This window comes from Suncus etruscus, chromosome 3 (genome assembly GCF_024139225.1).
Source record: "Suncus etruscus isolate mSunEtr1 chromosome 3, mSunEtr1.pri.cur, whole genome shotgun sequence".
NCBI lineage: Eukaryota > Metazoa > Chordata > Mammalia > Eulipotyphla > Soricidae > Suncus > Suncus etruscus.
Genome location: NC_064850.1, coordinates 33,041,025 through 33,066,472, shown reverse-complemented (window position 1 = coordinate 33,066,472; position 25,448 = coordinate 33,041,025). Strand labels below are relative to the sequence as shown.

General features: G+C 37.7%; 1 protein-coding gene and 1 non-coding gene across 2 annotated transcripts in view; one reads left to right on the top strand and one right to left on the bottom strand.

The window, feature by feature from the left end:
• EML5 (EMAP like 5) overlaps positions 1–25,448 on the top strand; it is a 219,618-nt gene that overhangs the window by 100,998 nt on the left and 93,172 nt on the right. The window contains exons 18-21 of the mRNA XM_049769917.1: positions 3,877–4,079; positions 5,259–5,370; positions 6,479–6,606; positions 13,145–13,286. Of these exons, the coding sequence (XP_049625874.1) occupies positions 3,877–4,079; positions 5,259–5,370; positions 6,479–6,606; positions 13,145–13,286 (585 nt within the window). The remainder of the gene's footprint in view (positions 1–3,876; positions 4,080–5,258; positions 5,371–6,478; positions 6,607–13,144; positions 13,287–25,448) is intronic.
• Positions 23,202–23,304, bottom strand: LOC126004598 (U6 spliceosomal RNA). Its single transcript, XR_007493868.1, has one exon. It is a non-coding gene; the product is annotated as a U6 spliceosomal RNA (small nuclear RNA).

The following is a 25,448-nucleotide window of genomic DNA, read 5'->3' as shown; positions in this document are numbered from 1 at the left end:
CCGGAGAGATAGCACAGCAGCGTTTGCCTTGCAAGCAGCCGATCCAGGACCAAAGGTGGTTGGTTCGCATCCCGGTGTCCCATTTGGTCCCCTGTGCCTGCCAAGGAGCTGTTTCTGAGCAGACAGCCAGGAGTAACCCCTGAGCACCACTGGGTGTGGCCCAAAAACCAAACCAAACCAAAACCAAAAAAAAAAACATTGATATTTTCATATTTTTAAAAAATTATTCAAAAAATTTAATATTAGTATCACAGGCACTTAAAATTACAAATATTTATTGCATAATTTTTATTTTTATTTGGAAAAAATAATTAAATTTCCCACTGAACACCACTAAATGTATCTCCCTGAGGTGCCCATCCCCAAACACACACAAAAGAGCCTTATAATGAAGAGATTTGCAATTAAATAAAATTCCCCCTCAAATTTGATTAACTAAACAGTCCTCTGAAACAAAATTCTAAAAATATATATATGTTAAGAATTTGGCATGCTTTTTGACTTACATTCCTCACTTCTGAGTTTCTCCTCCATGGAGTTCACTCACCAGTGGGAAATGAGGTGATTCCTGTTGTGGTCTCACTATCCAAACCTCTGCACCAAGACTCTGGAAACAAGATAAAAGTGACCTGAGCCTGATGCCTGTAGGGAGCATCTTACCTACTATCCAAGATACATGCTGTGAAAATGTCAAGTTCAGATTTGGGGTGGGGGGGGGCCCACACCCAGTGAGTTACTTCTGGCTATGTGCTCAGAAATTGCTCCTGGCTTGGGGAACTATATGGGATGCTGCGGGATCGAACCGTGGTCTATCCTGGGTCAGCCACGTGCAAGGCAAACACCCTACCACTGCGTCATCGCTCCAACCCAAGTTTTGAATTTTTGCACCACTCCTGTCTATGCTAGTGTTTACCTCTGACTCTGTGCTCTGAGGGTCACTCCTGGTTGTGCTCAGGGATTGAACCCAAATTACCTGCACACAAGGCAAGTGCTTTACCCAGCATAGCGTATATTTCTCCAGCTCCTCTTTATCTTTATAATGCTTCATTTTCTTTAAAATAATACCTGATCATCTGACCTACTGTGCATTTTACTTATTTGCCCTATTAATTTTTCTCATCCGACAAAAGTAGAGACTTTTGTTTTCTGAATTGTGTCTGGCATATGTATTTCTTGAATAAATTAATAAAATAGCTTGATTTTTAAAACAGGATGGTAATAATACCAGAGACAATAGAGATGCAGGCTGGAAGGACCAGCCCATGATATGAAGCCTACTACAAAGAATGGTGAGTGCAGTTAGAGAAATAACTGCACTAACATCTACCATGACAATGATAGTGGGAAAGAGAAATAGAATGCCTGTCCCAAAGACAGATAGGGGTTGGGAAGGAAGGGAAATAGGGAACATTGATGGAAACCCAACTAAGAATATTTTTGTGGGCTCAGAGAGATAGCACAGTGGCATTTGCCTTGCAAGCAGTCGATCCAGGACCAAAGGTGGTTGGTTCGTATCCCGGTGTCCCATATGGTCCCCCATTCCTGCCAAGGAGCTATTTCTGAGCAGACAGCCAGGAGTAACCCCTGAGCAACGCCAGTGTGGCCCAAAAACAAAAAACAAAAAAAAGTATTTTTGTAACCTCGGTGCTTAAATAAATATTTTTTTTTTGGTTTTTTGGTTACACCTGGCAGCACTCAGGGGTTACTCCTGGCTCTATGCCCAGAAATCACTCCTGGCAGGCTCAGGGGACCATATGGGATGTGGGAATTCAAACCACCATCATTCTGCTGCAAGGCAAACACCCTACCTTCATGTTATCTCTCCAGCCCTTAAATAAATTTTTTTGTTTGTTTGTTTTTGGGCCACACCCGGCGTTGCTCAGGGGTTACTCTTGGCTATCTGCTCAGAAATAGCTCCTGGCAGGCACGGGGGACCATATGGGACACCGGGATTCGAACCAACCACCTTTGGTCCTGGATCGGCTGCTTGCAAGGCAAACGCCACTGTGCTATCTCTCCGGGCCCTAAATAAATAATTATTAACAAAATTAAATAAAACTAGATGTGGAGTGGTAAAAAAAATAATTAAATAGCTTGGTTGGAATAGTTAGCAAACTATATCAATAAGTCATAATGGCTGGTTAAAATCAGAAAGTATTGACCAAGTTTATTAATAGAGAAATGCCAGTTAAAACTATAGAATTCAGTTGGCATTTCACATCTTGCAGTCTGACATTGCCAGGTGTTGAAAAGTAGGAAACAGGAACTCCTTTCTCTATTAGTAGGAGTAAGAATTAGAGTATCAACTTGGAAGGAATTTGATAGTCATTCTTAGAGAATTCCAGCCCTTACAAGAATATTTAAAGCACTGTTGCTTTATTTTTTTCTGTTTTTGTTTTTGTGCAACACCCAGTGATGCTCAAGGGTTACTACTAGTTCTGCACTCATGAATCACTCCTGGCGGTACATGGGGAACCATATGGGATGTCAGGGGTTGAACCCAGGTTGGCTGCATGCAAGGCAAGTGCCTTACTCCCTGTACTATCTCTTGGCTCCAAAGCACTGTTGCTTTCTGTAGTGAAACCTTGGAAACAACTTAAGTATCCATTAGTAGGAAAGTACATAAACTGTAACATTTATATTAAGAAATATTATACAGTTATTAAAGTTAGTTTTATGTATATACAACTTAAATGCATAATTAATTTAAAAGGGCAAGTTGCAGAATATAAAGTGGTTCTTATTGTAAATTTTAAATCATGAAAAAATATATGTTGCATAAGAATTTATAAATCAGTAATAAAAAAGTGCATGAAAATAATCAACATATATTCAGAAGAATATGTTTTAGTTATGGTAAGAATTTTATATAAATTGATAATACATTGGTTTTTATTTTATTTTGTTACAGTACACAATAGAGCTTTCAGCTCTGCCACTGAACCACATTTTTAGTCCCATTTCAATATTTTTTACGTTTTTGTGTTTTAAAAGATATGCCTTAATTTAAAAAATTTGAACAGGGGCCGGGAAGGTGGCGCTAGAGGTAAGGTGTCTGCCTTGCAAGTGCTAGCATAGGACAGACCGCGGTTCGATTCCCCCCACCCCCCGTGTCCCATATGGTCCCCCCAAGCCAGGGGCGATTTCTGAGTGCATAGCCAGGAGTAACCCCTGAGCGTCAAATGGGTGTGGCCCCCCCAAAAAAAATTTGAACAACCAAAGGGCTGATTAAAACTGACTTAGAATTTTTTCATAGGAACTACCCTGAGTGATGCTTGGAACCTCAAGGGATACTGTGGACTTGAGGTTTGGTGCTCTTGACTGGCAGTATTCAGAGACTGCTTTTTGATACTATGGCTTTACAAGGGCTACACAATTTAGTTCTGTTAAGGGAAGGAGCATTTGGCACCCTGGGATGGAATTCAGAGCCTTGTTTTTTGTTTTGTTTTGTTTTGTTTTGGGGCCACACCCAGCAGCACTTGGGGTTATTCTTGGCTCTATGCTCAGAAATTGCTCCTGGCAGGCTTGGGGGGAACCATGTGGGATGTCGAGAATCAAACCCTGGTCCCTCCCAGATAGGATGTGTGCAAGGCAAGTGCTCTACTGCTATGCTATCACTCCAGGCCTCAGAACCTTGTTCTTGATAGGCATGTGTTCTACCACTTGAGAAATCTTTCTTGCTTCATAGCTAAATTCTAATGGCAGCCATAGATGACTGTCACATCTAGCCAAGTTATTGTGAAAAATCTACATTTTCTTTACTGTTACATCATTTAATTCAGACAAATATAGAAAAGATATTTTACTGCTTTGTAATATTATACATTTTTTACAGTAGTCAGTAGTCCTTTTCTAATATTCAATTTTATGAACCAGGAGGAGGATTGATTGGAAGAAAAGGCTATGTTGGCACATTGGGGAAAAATGACACAATGATGTGTGCAGTGTATGGATGGACTGAGGAGATGGCTTTTTCTGGAACATCCACGGGAGATGTGTGTGTTTGGAGAGACATCTTCCTTATAAAAACAGTTAAAGCGCATGATGGACCAGTGTTCAGTATGCATGCCTTGGAAAAAGTAAGCAACCTAATGATAATTTAATTTTAATTTTTTAATTATGGCAGAATGTTTTAATGATGTTTTTCTCTTTATTGGGATCTTTAATAATTGTGATCTGGATTGCCTTTGTTATAGTCCTGTTTTTAAATACTTATTTTAATACTTATTAAATAGTATTTAATATTTAATACTTGTTTTTAATACTTATTGACAACTTTGTGTTAAAATTATAAAAGTTCACTACATGTCATCATCTTGATATATATATATATGATCATCATGGTATATGATACAAGTGAGGAAGCTGTTGTTCTTACCCCCTTTTAAAAAATGAATAGAATTATGACTTCAGAATAATAGATATAATTTGTTGAATGTGATAAGTTATTTTAGAGTTTCAGATTACAAATTAGTTTAGAGTCTAAACATAAAAGTTGAATGTTTCAAGACCAGAGAGATAGCATGGAGGTAGGGCATTTGCCTTGCATGTAGAAGGACAGTGGTTCAAATCCCGGCATCCCATATGGTCCCCCGAGCCTTTCAGGAGTGATTTCTGAGCATAGAGCCAGGAGTAACCCCTGAGTGCTGCCGGGTGTGACCCAGAAACCAAAAAAAAAAAAAAAAGTATAATGTTTTATGTCACTGTATAGGTTTTTACAGATTCCATATTGATATTTTTTTTGTTTTTGTTTTTGGGTCACACCTGGCGGTTCTCAGGGGTTACTCCTGGCTGTCTGCTCAGAAATAGCTCTTGGCAAGCACGGGGGACCATATAGGACACCGGGATTCGAACCAACCACCTTTGGTCCTGGATCAGCTGCTTGCAAGGCAAACGCCGCTGTGCTATCTCTCCGGGCCCTCCATATTGATATTTTTAAAAACATACTAAGCTAATGGGGCCAGAACAATAGCACAGCAGGTAGGGCATTTGCCTTGTCGCAGCCAACCCAGGTTCAATCCCTGACATCCTACTATTCCCCATCTGCCAGGAGTGATTTCTAAGCATAGAGCCAGGAATAACTTCCGAAAGCAGCTGGGAGTGACTCAAAAACAAAGAGTGGATAATCTTATTTCAATTTTTATTCTCTATAGAATAACTTTAAGTTATGTTTCTTTATCTAGAAGTTTTCAGTATAAAAGAGATTCCCCCACCGCAATTTTTAGGTCTTTATTAATGTGAACCTTTTACTGTCATAGGGATTTGTAACTGGAGGAAAAGATGGTGTAATAGCTCTTTGGGATGATTCCTTTGAAAGATGTTTGAAAACCTATGCTATCAAAAGAGCTGCTTTGGCCCCAGGATCTAAAGGTGATTTAAAAGCTAATTTACTTTGTATGAAAATGATTAATTTCTCATGACCATATAAGATTAACCAAATGAAACATGTGTAATATGATTTTATTTTTTACCAGCAGATACCAGAGTTATATGGGGAAAGTCACTTAAACTGAATTCTAGAATCTTTGCTATCATTTCAAAATGTACACCTGGAAAGGTAGCTCTGAAGAACAAGATTTTTAACATTTTAAATCGTACATAGAAAAATCACAACAGGTGTTACATGTCAACTCTCCAGGAATTCATTTTCAAAGGTGGAATTTTGTTTCACACTGTTTTGTTGTCCTTGCCTCTGTAGAGGTGCTGGAGCTGTCTACCTGTTACTTTTGCCTAGAATTTCCCTTTCTGCTCTAACCCATTCTTCTACTTTCCTGACAATATAATCAGTTTTCAAATTGCAAACATTTATTATCAGATAATTTTATTTGTATTTTATTGTTTTGTTTTGTTTGGGGGGCCACACCCAATGGTGCTCAGACATTTTTTTTGGCTCTGAGCTCAGAAATCGCTCCTGCCAGACTTGGGGAACCATATGGGTTCAAACCCAGATTGGCCATGTACAAGGCAAACACCCTACTGCTGTGCTGTCACTCGGGCCCTCTCAGATGATTTTTTTTCTACAGTCTCCTTCCCTTTAAAAAAAAAAAAAAAAAAAGCCTTGAGCTGCTCATACAGTCCTAATTTCCTTATTGTAAGATCTGTGAGGGCAAGAGCTGATGTAATTCTTAGTCAGGATGTTGACATTCTGAAGTGTGCTTAGGACATTATGTATGAATTCATCTTATGTTGATTTAAAATTACCAACCAGAATATTGTGCATGCTTTAAGAGAGGCAAGAGATGGATGAGTTGGAAGTAACAGAAGAAGCAGTTATTGGAGACTAGTAATGGTTGATTTAATATAGAATTATATAGTTGTAGCATATAATTGTACTTTAGATTGGGCTAAACTACAATGTATTTATTAGAATAAATATATAAGAAATCAACCTTGTGATGTAATTTTTTATTAAAATGGCATCATTGACAATATATTCACCATTTTTATACTAATTTTATACATCCATTGAACATTTCAGGTCTTCTCCTAGAAGATAACCCATCTATACGTGCTATATCATTAGGGCATGGTCATATTTTGGTTGGCACAAAGAATGGTGAAATACTAGAAGTGGATAAAAGTGGCCCAATAACACTCCTGGTTCAGGTAATTTTATTTTATTTTTTATTTTTTATTAATTTTTTTTAATTATGAGAACAAGGATGCAAAGAAAGAGGACAAGGTAAAGTTACAGTGGAAGGACAATCAACCATAACATAATTCTAAGAAGTCCCCTTGCTGATATCTTAACTTTGAAATTTCAACCAAAGAACATTAAGATAAATAAGACAGAATCCATGTACAATTACTTTGTCCCTCAAGTCCCCAGATTGTAACACATTATAATATTTCTTAACAGCACACAAGGCAATCTAAAGCCATAAAACATACGTAACTCCTTAAACATTACAGGCATAGTATTTTTTTACATTTCCATATACATGCATATTAGCTTAAGTTAACCTCAAATTTTAAGTGGGTTCTTTTTAAGGATTAGAGTCAAAGGAGCACAGTAAAAATGGTGTTAGAGTGGCAATTGTTGTTTGCATAGGCCCACCAAAATATGAGGGACATGGAAAGAAATAACCTTGGCCTAAATACAAAGAGACCTGACCCCTGAAGTTTCCTGGCACAAGACCAACTCTAGGCTCCAGGCAAGCTAGATCGTCCAATCCAAGACACTGTCTGTAGTGCCAACACACTTTTATTTTTCACACAGTCTCTGTTGTTGGTATCATGTTTCTGTATTAAAGCTCCTGGAATCTTCATATCCTACATTGAAGTCAGGATGTGGAGCGTCCTCTCGTTTCCCCTCACAATCAAAGGGCAATGCAGGGAGCCCTGTCCTATAAGCAGGTCGTTGTTGTTAAGTCTTCTCAGTGTTAAGGGAAGTCTCTTTTGAGCAGGTCGATGTCTGAGCAGTGTAGGGTCTTCCGTGGTAGAGGAGTGCTTCCAGGTGATGTTATAGACCAGCCTGGATGTTCCGTGGATGGCTTCCCTGGTTCAGGGGTGAATGGAAAATGCCCTTTCTTCAGAGGTCTGTGCCAGGTCGTTATGTCTGTGTTCAGGGTGTAAGGTCCCTTTGCACTACAAGATTTGTGTGTTCCAATCTCTATTAGATAGGATCTTATTTGTATGTATAGTATTTTCCCATTTTAATGTGCCTATGCAAAAAAGGAGCAATGCCACATGGTGTTATTGGCACATATGGGGGTCATAAGAATAATTCCAACGATTCCCATGATATGGTTCAATCATAAGCATTAAACTGGGGGACTCTTTCACCAAAATTCCTTGTTAAACAGCTCAAAAAGAGAAGATAAAAAGTGGTTAGAATCGTCACTGCATAAGACAACATTTAGTAAGAATTATAGCTGTCAGAGAAAGAACACAAAATATTCTAAAGAAATACGTGTCCATTTTATGTATCTTGAAACAGTTTGGGGTTGTTACACACACTGCATGGCTTTGGTCTGTGATTAGGATTGTATACTACTGAAGTTAAAAAGAGTAATGTAGATTAGTAAAGTTTGGGGGGGTTAGAGAGTTAAGGAGTAAAAAAGAGCTTTGTAGGGGTCTGTGAAAGGGCAGAATAAAAAAATGAATATTCTGGATACGCAAAACATAACATAAGAATAAGGAATACTCTCAATACATGAAGTTCTGTAGTTTTTGGATGCATAGGGAGGAATTTCTCACCCCCTCCCCCCAGGGCCCGATTAACCAGGCGTGGCCCTGAAGACCTGGGGTTCAGATAATTTTAAATGTAAATATGCTTATTTTCCTTTCATACTAATTTTTTTAAATTCTTTTCTCAATTGAGTCATTGCATAAGAGCCAGAAGTTGACAATAGTGAAAAATAATGTTAAATTTATTTAGGGAAATATTTATTAATTTGAACTCTGCTTTTTTTCTTTTTTGTAATGGTTTTTATTTTTTTTTTCGAACAGAAAAAGCCATTTAATCACACATATACATTCATAGGACTTTAAACAAAATGTAATATAAAATATAAAAAAAACCAAAACCCCACAACAAAAAAAAATTACATTTACTTGTAAACTGCTTAACAGCTGGTGGGTTGGCTGACAGGGCTGCCCAAGAAAAGCAAAAGCAGATATAATGAGGTACATTTTCAATGAATAACCACCACAGATCATGTGAACTGCTCTAGCAGCCCAGTCACCTGTTCCCCAATCTCGCCTCCTTAGAGACAAACCAGGGCAGTCCTCCCATGAATTGAGGGCTCCAGCTATATCGATAAGCACCTCAAAGAACAGACAAAAAAAAAAAAACTAAAACAAACAAAAATCACGCCATGGTCTTGAATCTTGAATTAAGAAACATGGTATAGCACATAACGAAAGAGAAGAACGGAAGAAAGAAAAAAAAAATAAATATAATTGGGGACAACACTTTCAATAATCGCACCCAAACAGAAAAATCGACCAAAATAGATAAATAAATCAAAAATAATAATAACAATAATAAACAAAGGTAATATATATATATATTTATATAACAGCTGTCAACCCTGCAATACTTGAACAAGCCTTGTGTTCTTGGTTGAATCAATCTGGTGTGGACTTCCCATATCAGTGATGTGAGAAATTGCAATCTGTGTAATCACTTTTTGAAATGGAACTAGGGAGCCAGCACAGAAAAAAATAGTACTACCTGACTCATTTGAAATAGAATCCTCTGAGTTGTACCAAAAGCAGTTGTTTTATAAAGAATAGAAAACAATCAAATGGACCCAAAAGAATAGCTCAGTGACTTAGAGTGCTTGCCTGCTAGAATATAGTTATGAATGCAAATCCGACATGTCCCAAAACATGGTGTTGGTAGCTCTGCTATCTATGATCCTTAGGACTGTGTGTGGATAAATTCTGGGGCTTACTGGTTGGCTGATTTTCCAGGTGTTGACAGCTGACACCTGCAGCTTGCTTTCAGCCACTTGTAGTTTTTGGTATTCTTTGTGTTTGTGTGGTGGGTGTGGGGTGTGGTAGGTAGGTATGGTGGGGATATTCCCTGAAATTATTAACATTAGTGTAAATCACAGTGCCTAGATAAAAACTGGGTGGGGACCAATATAATAAAGTTACTATTAAAATTTGCTTAAAATTCTGAAATACCAAACGGGAGGTGGATAGGGAGACTAGCAATCAACTGCCTAGAAGCACATAGTTGCCACAAAGAGAAAATTCTGCTTGGTGGAGTTAGGAACTCTGAAGAATTGCATACCAATAAAAAATAAAAATGAGTGCTTTGCAACAAGGAGCAGCACACAAAAAAATAGACAGAGGCACAGGAAAAAGTGCATTTCAGCCAGGGGTGGTTGAGCAGCCTTTGTATCTTAATATAAATCACCTGAGGGTAAAGGTTGATGTAATTAAGGGAACTTGTGCTAATTAATTAACTCAGAAAAGGTAAAAGGAAAAAGTAAAGTGACTTTATAGTTATATGACAACAAGCATTGAATTTATTTCAGAAGGGCCTCCTAAGTACTCCATGGTAACCTGGGGGCCTGGCTTAGTGATTTTTCAGTCAGCTAAGTCAGAGATTCAAGCAAGAACCCAGGGGAATGTGTTGCTTGGTTCCTGCTGCTTGGTCTTTTTAGTAACCTCTATGGGTACAGGATAAGTGGACTAAGTGCATGCAGGAGGCCCTGGTCCCACAACCAGTACCACATAGTCCTCTAAGCTCTGCTGAGTATAACCTCTAAACACTGTCAGGTACAACACAAGATAAAAAATTACCTCCTGAATTTAGTTTACAGTCAAGAAGAGGAAAGGGAATATTTAAAGGCAGTAGATTTTCTCTGTTCTTAGTGAAGTTTAGTAAATTCTCTTGAATAAAAATTGTTTTCATTTTTGTTATTTTTTAAAATTATTTAATTTTTTGTTGTCATTGAGTTTGGACCACACCTGACTATGGTCAGGGCTTCCTCATCAGCGTCACTCCTGTGGGACTATATGTGTTCCCTGGCTTGGCCTCATGTAAGGTAAGCATCTTACCTCCTATCTATCCTCTACCTCCAAGACTTAAAAAAAATTAGGGACTGGAGAGATAGTATGGATAGACATAGAGTGGAGAGGGCATTTGCCTCACATGGAGTCAGCCTGAGTTTAATCCCTGGCTTCCCTGATTCCTGAATGCAGAGCAAGGAATAAGTAACTAGGTGTGCCCCCAAAAATAACCTTTTTTAATTTGTAAAGTTTTTATTTTTTATTGGTATGCAATTCTTCAGAGTTCCTAACTCCACCAAGCAGAATTTTCTCTTTGTGGCAATTATATGCTTCTAGGGCAGCAATTGCTAGTCTCCCCATCCCCCCAGCTTGGTATTTCAGGATTTTAAGCAAATTTTAATAGTAACTTTATGATATTAGTTTAGCCCCCCCCCTAATTTTTTGTCTAGGCAATGTGATTTACACTAAGGTTAATAATTTTAGGGAATATCCCACCATACCTACTCATAACGCCCCCATACCCACTACTGTTAGTTAGACACTTTACCAGTATCTCAATTCCCTCTAACCCAACTTCACTTGGCAAATTTCAGGGTTAACAACCATTGGCCATTTATAGATCCCTTACTCTCTTTCTTTATATTAAACATATGAGAGGGCTCATTCTGTGTGTGTGTGTGTGTGTGTGTGTGTGTGTGTGTGTGTGTGTGTGTGTATGAATTTATCATTCTGTATTTATCAGAAGTCTGCTCTTCTGACTTGGCTCAGCCTGATATCCTTTAGTTCCATCTACATAAATGTGAATTACATGATTTAATCTTTTCTATTTTTTATATTTGATTTTATTTATTTTATGAAACCATTGTGATTTACGTTTTTTATAGTTGGGTTTCAGAAATACCATGAATGAGGGCCAATCTCATCACCTGTGTCGACCTCCCTCCACCATGGTCCCAGAGTGCAACCCAACCACCACTCTTTGATCCCTAGCCTGCCAGTTAAACAGGCCCATTAAAGTTTAGATTGTTAGAGTTTGGGTCTCTTGATTACATTGTTATTGACTTTGCCTTGGAGATTTAGTTTTGTCCTTTTTTTCCCTCTGTCAATGCACCTTAGACCGCTTGGCTCTTGGCCCCCATCCTTTCATATTGTGTTTCTCCTCCTTCACTCAGTTTCTTTTCTTCTCGCTATACTCTGGGACCAAGGGTGTTCGAGACAACTCTCATTTAAATAATTACATTTCTTTATGCAGTTATTCTAAATACCATATTTAAGTGATATCATTCTGTATTTCTTCTTCTTCTGGCTTACTCCATTTAGCATAATATCTTCTAGTTCTATCCATGATGCTGAAAATTGCTTGATTGCATCATCAAGGGTCTTTAATCCACTTTGAATTAACTTTTGTGTAAGGTGTGAGATACGGATCGTCTTTAAATTCTTATATGTGGCTTTCTGGAGTTAACCTTATAGTTGAGTATTTCATTTTGTATATTATGGAGATATACTCATCTTTTCTTGAGCGCTTGGACTGCTTCTATATTTTAGCTATTGTGTAAGTGCTGCAGTGAAAATAGGAGTACAAATGCATTTTCAAAATTGTGTTTTGGGATCTTGAGATAGATGCCAAAAAGTGGAATTGCTGGGTCATATGAAAACTAGATTTTTAGGTAGCATTTTTTGTTATTTTTTATTTTTGAGCCACATTCAGCAATGCTCAAGGGTTACTTCTAGCTCTGCACCCAGGAATCACTCCTTGCAGTGCTCAGTAGGCCATACGGGATGCCAAGGATAGAACACAGGTTGACTACTTGCAAGGTAGCTGCTTACATAAATGCAAAATATAATCTCTCATCTACACCTTGAGACAACAAAAGGAGCCCTTGTAAAGCAGTGTAAACCCTACCACACTTGATAGGTGAAGACTGTAATCCTGTAGATCCAATCAGTACTAATCCCCTATATAAACTGTCTGAAATGGAAATGGGATGCTCAAAAATGTTCAATGAACTCAAAGATATAATGAAATGTACTGCCAATAAAATATAGGAGGGCATGCAGGAGAGCAGAAATGAGAAAAATACAGAAACGTCAGAACTGAAAAACTTGGTAAGCGAAATGAAAAATTCATTGGAAGGCTTCATCACAGAGTAGCCACTGCTGAGGACAGAATCAATGAGCTCAAAGATGAAGTATAGAAAACCTCCAGAAAACAGCAGAAGATGGGGGAAAAAGACTTCAAAATAAGCTTTTATGGAAGAGTAGTACTAAACTTTTTATATTGTTAATAAAGTTGTTAGAAGGTTATTTGAAAGTATATCTCGGGCCCGGAGAGATAGCACAGCGGCGTTTGCCTTGCAAGCAGCCGATCCAGGACCAAAGGTGGTTGGTTCGAATCCCGGTGTCCCATATGGTCCCCCGTGCCTGCCAGGAGCTATTTCTGAGCAGACAGCCAGGAGTGACCCCTGAGCAATGCCGGGTGTGGCCCAAAAACCAAAAAAAAAAAAAAATGAAAGTATATTTCAAAGATAACAATTTTATTAGTTCTTTTCAGTATTAGTTTCCATTATTTTATAGGAATGTTTTATTGCCTTATAGGAACAAATTTTGCCTTTAGTTTTGTTCTGAATACATATACTTTTAGTCTAAATTGATCGAAATTTTTTCTTTGTAGGGGCACATGGAAGGAGAAGTATGGGGCTTGGCTACACATCCTTATCTTCCCATCTGTGCTACTGTAAGTGATGATAAAACCCTAAGAATATGGGATCTCTCTCCTAGTCACTGTATGTTGGCTGTCCGGAAACTTAAAAAGGGTAAGAAACTCAGACTTGAATGTAGGTTGATTTGTTTCGGTTTTGAGCCCTTGCAAAAATAAGAAAGCTCATCTACAAAAATTAGACTTTAAATATTTGTTTTTTGTGTGTGCTTGTTTGTGATGCTTAAAAGAAAGCTTAATTATGCCCATTCTTTGCTTGTAAGGCATCTTCTGTGATCATATATACTTGAGCCAGTTTTCATCATCACATTGGAAAGAAGAGTAAAGTAACTATTGAAGGAAATAGAAGCTATATTTTGATCTCTTATAAAAATCCCTATATGCAATTCAGATTCTGAAACTAAGAGAAAAGGCCTTAAATTAAAGGGAAAAAAGAATGTTTAAGGGTAAAATAGAATTGAGGGATGCTGAGAGCTAGTATATTGGTCAGGTATGCATGCAGCCAACTGGAATTTGATCCTGGGCACCTTATATGGTCTGACAAGAGTAAGCCCTGAATTGTGTGACTCAAACTAACCCACCTACAAAATAGAACTGAGAACATTTGTAGGAGACAAATGAGGCTCCTCTGTAAACACAGAGAAACATGCCACTAGTCAAAGCAAGGCTGTTACTATTAGTATAGGGTAGATAGGGTTTTACAGAGGTTTTACTTGTAGCCAACTGGGATTTGATCCCCAGCATTCTGTATGCTTCCTTGGGACTTCTAGGAGTGATTCCTGAGTGCATTCAGGAGTAACTGAACATCACCAGAAAAATGTTGAGCTTTTTTCCCAAAAGTTTTTTTCCCGATGGGGCTGGAGTGATAGCATAGTAGTAGGGTGTTCGCCTTACACACACCAGCCCCAGACAGTCCCCAGTTCGATTTCCAGTATCCCATATGGCCCCCCCTCACCTGCCAGGAGTGATTTCTGGGCACAGAGCCAGGAAAACCATTGAGTACCACCGAGAGTGACCCCCCCAAAAAAAGTTCCTCCCAAAAAGTTATGGGAAGGTTATATGGTTAGATATATAGAACCAAAAATAATTTTAATAAAATTAATATGAGATAGTCTACAGATTACAAAAGATTATCTAGCTATTATAAGGGCAGAGTGAAGGTAGGTAATATGAGTTTATATATATATATATATATTGGGGGTCACACCTGGCAGTGCTCAGGGGTTATTCCTGGCTCTGTGCTCAGAAATCGCTCCTGACAGGCACTGGGAGACCATATGGGATTCCGGGATTTGAACCACCATCAGTCCTGGGTCGGCCAAATGCAAGGCAAATGACCTACCACTGTGCTATCTCTCTGGCCCCATATGAGTTTATATTTTAATTAATTTATTTTTCTTTTGTTTTAAACTGTATTTTTAATTTTTTACAATTTTTTATTTAAACATCGTGATTACAAACATAATCGTAGTTGGGTTTCAGTCATAACAAGAACACCTCCCTTCACCATGCAACCTTCCCATCACCACTGCCCTCATCTCTTCCTTTCCCACTTCTTGCCTGTATTTGAGACAGGCTTTCTACATCCCTCACTCACTGACACTGTTATAATAGTTCTCAGTGTAGTTATTTTTCTAACTGCACTCACCACTCTTTGTGGTGAGCTTCATATCTTGAGCTGGTCCTTCCAGCCCTCATCTCTGGGAATTATTTCAATGTCTTTAATTTTTCTTAAAACCCATAGATAAATAGATACTATTCTGATGTATTCTCTCTTCCTCTGACTAATTTCACTCATAATAGATTCCATGTACATCCAGGTATAGGAAAATTTCATGACTTCATCTCTCCTGATGGCTGCATAATATTCCATTGTGTATATGTACCATAATTTCTTTAGCCATTCATCTGTTGAAGGGTATCTTGGTTATTTCCAGAATCTGGCTATATAAAAGTGCTGTGATGAATATAGGTGTGAGGAAGGGATTTTTGTGTTTCTAGGGTATAAACCTAGGTGTGGTATAGCTGGGTCAAATGGGAACTCACTTTCCAGTTTTTTGAGGAATCTTTATATTGTTTTCCATAAGCAGTGAATAAGAGTTCCTTTCTCCCCACATTCCCACCAGCACTGATTGTTCTTGTTCTTTGTGATGTGTGCCAGTCTTTGTGCTGTGAGATGGTACCTCATTGTTGTTTTGATTTTCATTTCCCTGATGATTAGTAATGAGGAGCATTTTTTCATGTGTCTTTTAGCCATTTGTATTTCTTCTTTGACAAAGTGTTTATTTCTTCTCCCCATTTTTTGATGGGGTTAGATTTTTTTTTGTTAAGTTCTGTCAATACCTTGTATATCTTATATATTATCCCCTTACCTGATGGATATTAGGTGAATAGTTTCTTCCATTCTATGGGTTGCTTTTGTTTCCTAGGCACTATTTTCTTTGAGGTGCAGAAGCTTTTCAGATTAATATAGTCCCTTCTGTTTATCTCTGCTTCCTTCACCTGACCTAAAAGTTCATTTTCTTTCTCTGGTGTTATTATAAAATATTTATTATGTATATTAACAAACTATCTGAAGTTAATCACAGTCTATACTTGAACTCTATTTAGTCACTGTTTCCCTTTTAAAGAATAATTGACATTGCACGTTTTCACTTCTTAATCCCTTTTCAGTTGGATATCATTGTTTCGTGTAATGTTTACTTTGTTCTATCTACATATATATCTCTTATCTTTTTTTCTTTGACTAATATTTTTTATCATTTTATATCATCCTAAAATAATCTTGATTTCTCTAATAAAGATTGAAATGTTCTCAGGATCCTTTATCTGAGTGAAAAGCATGCCAAGCAGAGGGTGGTGAGAGTATTTCTTAAGATAGCAGTATATTTTGGAGGGTAAAAGGAAGTAAGCATAAGACCTGGGCAAACTGATATAAAGCAAACTGATTTGTTGTCAGTTCTATTATTTTTCTTTGAAAAGTATTGATGGAAAATATATTGCTATTTGGGGTGAATGGTTGTTCTTAGCATACTACTAGTCTGAACCTGTATTCATTTTTTAATTTCATTCTTGAGCACTAATTTAACTGCTGCTGAAGTTTTTGGTTGAGATTTGTTTGTTATTCCTCTGGATTATGTTCTATTTTACTTTATTCTATAGTTTAGTAATATTGCATGTGCATTTGTTTAGTTTTATTTATTCTACAGAGGATGTGCTGCATAAGATTTGTTGTGCTTTCAGTGTCTGTGGTTTTCCATCTTTTATTTGTCTTTAAAAGTTGCCCAGCAGAGTCAGAGTGATAGGGCAGTGGGTAGAGTGTTTGCTTAGCACACGATCGACCTGGGTTTGATTCCCGGCATCTCAGATGGTCCCCAACTCTACTAGGAGTAATTTCTGAGCACACAGCCAAGAGTAACACCTGAGCTACACTGGATTATGACCCAAGAAACAAAATAAAATGAAAAACAAGTTGTTTAGCAATATTACCTGCTTATCCTAGAATTTGGTTGTAGAAAAATTCATGATTGATTTTTTTATTTTAAAATATTTTCTGTAATCATTTTAATTTTCTTGTCATTGGTTCAGGAGAACTGATGTGATCTCTACTTCTAAGTGACATGTATAGTTTATAATGGCTAAATTAAATGTTACCAAATCACTCAAGTCACATGAATAAGAATTATACCCTTAGACTTCATAAATATAGGCTGTCCTGTGAGAATTTTATTAAACAATTCAATTACTTATGGTTGCCAGGTAGAGAATAACTAGAGCATAAATATTGAACTTGAAATAACTTTTTAAAATTTAGTCACATAGTTTATATATTTCCAGACTTTTCAGCTTTTCTTTATAATTCTGTATTAAAATGCTTTTATTAAAAACTTGTAATTCAACATTGGGGCATTTGCCTTGTAACTGTAAAGCCCTGTGTTCTATCTCAAGCATTGAAAATAAATTTTGTGTGTGTACCTGGCTTCATCATTTCTTTGAAATTAAACCTAATAAAAAGTTAGGAGGTTTTTTGTTTGTTTTATTTTGTTTTGAGGTCACACCCAGTGGCACTCGGGTTACTCCTGGCTCTGTGTTCAGAAATCATTCCTGGCAGGCACAGGGACCATATGGGATACCAGGATTCAAACCACTGTCAATCCTGGTCCTGGATCGGCTATGTGCAAGGAAAATACCCTACCACTGTGCTATCTCTCTGACCCCAAAAGTTAGATTTTTTTCTTTTCTTAATTCTATACTATTTTCTAAGCTTTGACTCATTTTACATTTTCTGTCTTTGCAGTATTCTGAAAGTTTTCATAAGATCTTTTGAGTTATTGCCAGAGAGATAACACAGCGGTGGGGCCTTTGCCTTGCAAGCAGCTGATCCAGGACCAATGTTGGTTCGAATCCCAGCATCCCATATGGTCCCCTGTGCCTGCCAGGAGAGATTTCTGAGCACAGAGCCAGGGCTAAGCCCTGAGCGCCATCGGGTGTGATCCAAAAACAAACAGCAACAACAACAACAACAACAAAAATCTTTTGAGTTCTTAATTTTCTTTATAGCCATTCTTTTTATCTGTTGATTACCCATTAGATATTTAATTTTGCAATTCAATTTTTTCTTTGTAAGTTTGCCTTTGATTTTTATAATCTATAATTCCTTGCTTGTTTTGTTAATTTATTTGTTTTGGGGTGGGGTCGCACTTGCAGGGCTCAAGGTTACTCCTGGCTTTGCACTCAGGAAAAATTCCTGGTGATGCTTGGGGGACAAAATCATGCCAGGGGTTGAACCTGGGTCAACTGCATGCAAGGCAAGTAAGTACTCTACCTACTGTGCTATCTCTCCAGCACCTCCTAAATATTTTTATGTCTTCATCTTAATTGTATCAGATAAGTAATATGAAATTTAATTATTTGTGCAAGGAGCTGATTGTGCATGTTTTTCTTTCTGCTGTTGTGAGTTGTTTTCAGATTAACAAAATCTAGGTAGTTTATTTACTTTTATCCTTCACATAGAGCACATGCTTAGCAAATGATAAATTTAACTTTTGACAGACACCACATGCCCTCCCAGGTGTTCTTCTGGAGAGAGTTTGTGTTTCCTTTCTTGCAAGTGCTTAGGACAGTACAACCAATAATTAAAGAAAATTGGGACCAGAAAAATGATACAGTGGGTAGGTTGCTTGCCTTGCACATGGCCAACTGAGATTTTATCTCTGGTATCCCATATGGTCCCTCCAGCACTTCCAAGAGTACTTCCTGAATGCAGAGCCAGGAGTAACCCCTGAATATCACCATCTGTGGTCCAAAATCAAAAACAAACAAAAGAATTACTAAAAATTGACTCCAGAGAAATAGTACAGATCCAGCATCACATGATCCCTCCAAAACTGGGTATGCCCCCCTCCATTCTCTGTCTTCCCACAAAAAGACAGACAAAAAACTACTTAAAAGTTAACTTTTTTTTAGCTTCAGTTGCATAGGTCATATTATTAGTATAATTTCAAATCTAATAACTGAATAAACCTCTCTGTTGGTAAATGCTCAAGTATTCATTTTTCCTGACTTGAATAGATAAATATATTTCCCTATGTTTTTTTTTTTTATTTCCTGCCAGAGACATTTTTAAGAAGTCAGTTCTTTCCTTGAAGTATGTAGCACTGGGTAACATGACAAGATAGGTAGGTATTTGGAGGTTTTTTGACAAGGCTCAAGGAACCACATAGTTCTGGGGTTGAACTGGGGCTCTGCATGCAAAGCATGTGTTCCAGCCCTTTATGACTGGAATCATATCTCTGGCCCTATTTTTAATTTTTGAGAGATTCATACTATCCTTCATAATGACTTTCAATTCCAACAATGCATAAAGGTTCCCTTTTTCTGAAAAGGGGAATTTTATAAAAAATGCTAATATTTTGAAATGATAATTGAATTTTTTCAAAGATAACTTTGAAAATGGTAGCTGGTTATTTGTATAAAAGACTATAACACTAGCTACCATACAAAACAGCTACTAGCCTTTCCTACTTTTCTCAGGAACCACGTACAAAGAAAAAACTTGAAGGATATCCAGACATATTTGAAAAGGTGAGACTCTTTCAGAATGCCAGCACTGATGAAAAAACTTTCAAGAGAGTTAATGCCTCAGAGAAACAGTGAGAGAAGCCACAGAGAGAAAAAAATCTTGTCAGAATTGAATGACAGGGTCAAAGTCTGTTAACTCGGAAGGATTCTGCTCTGTTGGCTGAGTGTTTTGTTCAAGGCTTCTAGTTATAAGTGAATAATTAGGACATTTAGTAAGATATTACAGAAACTTCTACATCTATAGGACTTAGTTGAAGCTGCCATCCCTGAGTAATACCTGCATGCCAGTGCATGACTCTTGGTAAAATTTCACAATGGGAGGAATCAAAAGTCCCTTTATTTTGTGTTGGACTTGTATTGTCACTCTGTTACTCTCAATTGGCAAAACTTAGTATGGGTCAGCTAGAAAAGGAAAGTCTTTCCTGAGACCCAGAGAGTAGTGCATTTGGAACTTCGAGTTATAAATTAACAGCTAGTCCAGTTGATTCTTTTTTGGTCAGTATCCAGATGCATCTTTTTATACACATTTTCACAGCAGTATTACTCCAAAACTGTGATCCTACTTTAAAAGTTTCTACATGAAGAAATGGAGCTGATAAAATTAAAGAAAAGATACTCTGGGGCTAGAACAGTAGCACAGTGGGTAGGGCATGCAATGGGCTGCTCCGGGTTTGATCCCCAGTATCCCATATCTTTCCCCAAGCCTACCAGGAGTGGTTTATGAATGCAGAGCCAGGAGTAACCCTTGAGTGCTGCCAGGTGTGGACTAAAAATCAAACAAAAAGAAAAGAAAAGATAAACCCCAGTATCAATAGCAATTTTATCATTGCCAAAAGAGTTAATAGTCCCTTTATTTGCCTATTAGTTCAATGAAATAAAGAACCTAACACTATGGCCACATGGCTGTCTCATCTTCCTTTGCTGTAAAGGCATCATTATGTAGCTTGATGAAAACTTTCTTCCTGCTTTGGGGAATCTAAGACTAAATCAGCAGAAGTCAGAATTTGCAGCATATTTGTGCAAGTTAGTTGATATACTGGGGAGATGAGGCACTCCCATCTCTGTGTCTTAATCTCTAGATCACGTGTTCTGGCAAAGGTAGTACTATCTGGCAATGGTCTAGGATTTGAAGCAAGTAATAAATCTCTTGAGGCAAAAGCTTTTTTCTTAAATGCTACCAAAATTGATTTTTCAATAAAGTTGTATAAGCAACTTCCTCTGGGTGATAAAGGTAGATAATAAAAACAGTTAAATCTATGGTCATGATTTGTCCTTTGGTATGAAATGAGTTCCTTGATGGAAAGTAAAACTCTGTGATGTTGGATAAGGTCTCTTGTATCCACAGGTATTGATGTTAAATGACTTAAAATGGGCAGCAAAGGCAAGTCTAGAAGTCTTGTCTATTCTAGTGAAGGCAAATCTTTGCCTGGTCTGAAATGGAAGCAGTCTTATCTAGTCCCTATGTCACCATGTGGCTTTTCCTTGGGGAATAATGCCTTATCCAAACATCAGATGGCCTCTGCTGTTAGCAGACTGGACACTCAGATGTTGTGGTAGCATGATCAGCCTTGGAAAAGAGAAGTCCATATTTTAAGACCGAGTAAAGATTTTTTCCCTGCTATCATACACTCACTGAGAACTAGCTAGTTAGGAAATGACAATGCTATTGAAAGAGCATATCATTTTGTCCATTTGATTATTGTGAGCTTCCAAAGCATTGAATGCCATTTGGGGAACACTCTGGAATCTGGGACATGAAAGTCTGTATAGCGTAAGCCCTAGAGAGTCACATTTATACATCTATCTCCCAGTTTCCCATTCCTAACTATTGACACAAAATATTAACAGTAGCAATATAAATTTTTCTTTCTGGTCATTCTACTGTAAAAGTAAAAAACCAGATGTATTGCTTGAAGAAGGAAGTTATTTTCTTCTTTTAATTTTTTTGCTATAACACCGTGATTTACCAAATTGTTCACACTACAGTCATTTCAAACATTAAAGGTTCAAATGCCAATCCCACCACCAGTCCTACTAGGAAGTTTATCTTTACTGTCCTTCAGAGTTATCCCTGAGTTGAGTTGTAATGCTCTTAGGAGGATACCAACATATTGTGTAAACTGTTTTCTTCCTGTACTGGAAAGATAGTACACCAAGTAGGGTTCCTTGTCTTTCACATGGCCAACCTAGCTTCTCTTCTTGGTCCCCCGCACCCCGCCAGAAGTGATAACTCGGTGCAGAGTCAGAAAAGTAATCCCGAGTATGGCTCAGTGTGACTCAAAAACCAAAAAAAAAATGTTATTTTCCTTAGTCAACTGACATGAGGAATATTCATGAGTATTAAACCATAGTATATTTGAGAAAAGAGATTGCAATAGAAATTATTGTTAGAGGATTCTGAGCCACTTATTTCTGCAAATTACTTATAACCACATTTGTCTAAGATCTCCTTTATATACCATTTACACTTGATGATATATTACTGTTGTGTATCACCTAACCTGTGGCTAGGTTTCACATAGAACTTTTATTTAATGATAAGAATATCAGAACACAGGCTAGAGAGAGAGAGAATACATGAAGTAAGGGGTTATCTTGCATGCACCTTACCTCCTGTTTTATCTCTGGCACCACATAAGATCCCCTGAGCACAACCAATGGTCACTCTTTAGCACAGATCTGGGAATAACTCCTGGCCACCATCAGATGTGACCCAAATCTTCCACCTACCATTAAAAAATGTCATGGTTATATCATGGTTCCTTGATATTTCATAGTTAATCTGAAACTATTATATTTATAGTTATATTCTAACAAGAGAAGTCAGAGAGTGGCTTCTCAAAAATATATTTATCTGGGGCCGAAGAGATAGCATGGAGGTAAGGTGTTTGCCTTGCATGCAGAAGGTCAGTTGTTCGAATCCCGGCATCCCATATGGTTCCCTGAGCCTGCCAGGAGCGATTTCTGAGCATAGAGCCCCGAGTGCTGCTGGGTATGACCCAAACCCCCACACACAAAAAAATAATAATAATTTATCTGTAACAGCATGGATTTTCTCCCAAATCTGATAAATCTGCACTACAAATTTCCTTAAGGAGCTATACACTGTACAATATCCCGCTTTTACTATACTGCATCTGCTGTATCCTCATGCTTATCTAAAAGATCAGCTTTTTCCCCTTTTTCTGGTTCCTACTGGACAATGAAAATCTTATTAGTAATTTAATAGGTAGAAGCTTCTCCTTCAGGTATATATCTAATGCTTCCAAAGAGACCTACAAAGCAATTTTCTTTTTGTTTGCAGTAGATGTTGGAAGGGGAAACAACTTGTCTTTTACTATAGAGGGCTTAGCTTGACATATTCCAGATCATTGCCCCCCCCCCAGAGAACTTCATTCATTGAAGTGACAAGTCCTTGAATTTATATGGGGGTTATCTGCCACTCTTGATTCACTTCTGTTTTACTAAGGCATCTAAAGTACTTGTTGCTTCCTACTCCCCAGATCCATTCAGCATAATGTCATCAATGTAGTGGACCATTGAGATGTTTTGTGGAATGTCAAGACGATCAGAATCTCTATGGACTGTATTATGGCAGAGAACAGGAGAGTTGAAATAGCCCTGAGGCCAGGCTTTGAAGGTGTACACAGATTCAAGCCAGGTAAAGGCAAACTGCTTCTGGTGATCCTTACAAATTGGTGTGGAGACAAAGCCATTAACCAGGGCATTAAGTTGCATGCACAATTTTAGAGGTTGTGGTCATTTGTTCCAGTACAGATCTGGAAGAGAGGCTTCAATTGGAGTTAGCACCTAACAAAGATGTTTGCACATTGATATCTGAAATCTATCTGATTTTAGTACATATCAATAGACCAATTTAATTGGAAGTATAACAGGTATCCTCATCTATGCATATTTCAAGTCTTTTTTTTTTAATATGGAACGCTTCACGAATTTGCGTGTCATCCTTGCGAAGGGGCCATGCTAATCTTCTCTGTATCGTTCCAATTTTAGTATATGTGCTGCCAAAGCAAGCATATATTTCAAGTCTTTGGTAGTATTACTGGGGGTTTTTTGGGGGGGTTGTTGGTTTGTTGTTTTTTGTTTTTGTTTTTGTTTTGTAATTTTCAGGCTGGTGGTTTGCTTCTGATTTATTATTGTCTAGGTAGAGAAATTTCCAAGAGTTTTTACTTAGTTCTTTCTATTGAATGACTCTTTTTTTTTTTTTTTTTTTTTTGGTTTTTGGGCCACACCCGTCGGTGCTCAGGGATTACTCCTGGCTGTCTGCTCAGAAATAGCTCCTGGCAGGCACGAGGGACCATATGGGACACCGGGATTCGAACCAACCACCTTTGGTCCTGGATCGGCTGTTTGCAAGGCAAACACCGCTGTGCTATCTCTCCGGGCCCTATTGAATGACTCTTATCCCATGCATTGTAGAACCACAGTGTGGTATCAGGTTGTCATGTATGTCTATTCCAACTCAGGAAATGGATGGATATACAGATCACTTAGGTCCATCGTGATTCAAATGTGGTCTAAGATTTCATCTATCACATAATTGCTAAAGTCACACCACGTCTGCTGGCATATAATATCAGCAATTTATGTTTGCAAGAATGTGTTGATTAAGAGCTCTAATATAATCCATATATATATATATATACAGAATATATTTATATATATACATATACAATAATGCTTAAATGTTTACAGGGGGTTAGAGCCACACCTGGAAGTACTTAGGAGTTATTCCTGGCTCTGAGCTCAGGAATCACTCCTGGGGATCAGATAGAATGCCGGGAATCAAACCCAGGTCAGCCATGTGCAAAGCAAATGCTGTACCCACTATATTATTGCTCTAGCTCCAGTATTTATTTTAGTCCACATTTATTGTAAGAAGTGATCACTGATTCACCAGAGATTTAAGTTATATAATTGTGGCATTACTACAGAGGTCTTCCTTCAATCAAAGGTCTCGAGTACAGATCTCCATCATAACCTCTTGTCCCATTTGTTGTTACATCCCAACAAAGTCATAATATGTTAAGTTAATATGTTAAGCTAAAAATACATGTAGGGGACTAGAGCAATAGTATAGTAGATAGGCCTGTAGTAGATAGGCTCAAGTTAGAGCCCCAGGATTCTATCCCTGAGTTCAGCAGGAGTGATTCCTGAGTGCAGAGGCAGAAATAACAGGGAGGTGGGGGGAAGGAAGGAATTGATTTAATATACTTATTTACCAAGCATCATAGCTTAACTTGTAAAAGCCCATTTTAAACATGCTGTAACACTCAATTTAGACTAGAATTCGGCACAGTCATCTATCACATGCCTATTTTATAATAAAGCATTGACTATATAGAGTAATTTATTTACTATTAAAAGCTGAATGCCCTAGTTCAAATTTTGGAGTACATTTTCTGTTGAATATGTTTCACTTTGAACCATCAATAAGTTGGAAATTCCTGAACCACACATAAGTTGAGGAGTTCCTGTACACATTCCCCCCCCCATTTAAATCAGAAGTCTTAATTTAATGTGGGTATATTATAATTTAACCTGTCAATACACAAATATTTTACCATATATGTAAAAGATAATAGCATTTATAGATCTCAAAATAACCTGCCAAATTATATTCAATGGGACCATTTACTTACAGATAATTGAGGGAATCTATTAAGTCTGAAAGTCTTAAGTCTGGGCTTAAGTCTAAAAACTAGTTGAGGGCCCGGAGTGAATCCCAGTGTCCCATATGGTCCCCCGTGCCTGCCAGGAGCTATTTCTGAGCAGACAGCCAGGAGTAACCCCTGAGCACCACCGGGTGTGGCCAAAAAAAAAAAAAAAAAAAAACTAGTTGAAAATCTCTCTTTTGTGGTTATTAAAATCAGGGCCAATTAATAGCACTCAAGGCCAAAACTTTTCCTATTCCATATATCAAATGCCAATCTAATGTTTTTCTATTATATGCACCAAACACACTTCCATTCCAACAGACACATAGTTAATTAAAAATCTCCACAAGCCAAGACATGGTCATTCTTAGCAATTGTTACTACTGTTTTTAGTAAATCATCAGCGTTGTCATTTGAGTTTAAGTGTTGCTGAGTTAATCTTAGCCTATACTCTCCGAGAATTGTCCCTGTGAATCAGGGTACCCACATTAACAGAAATA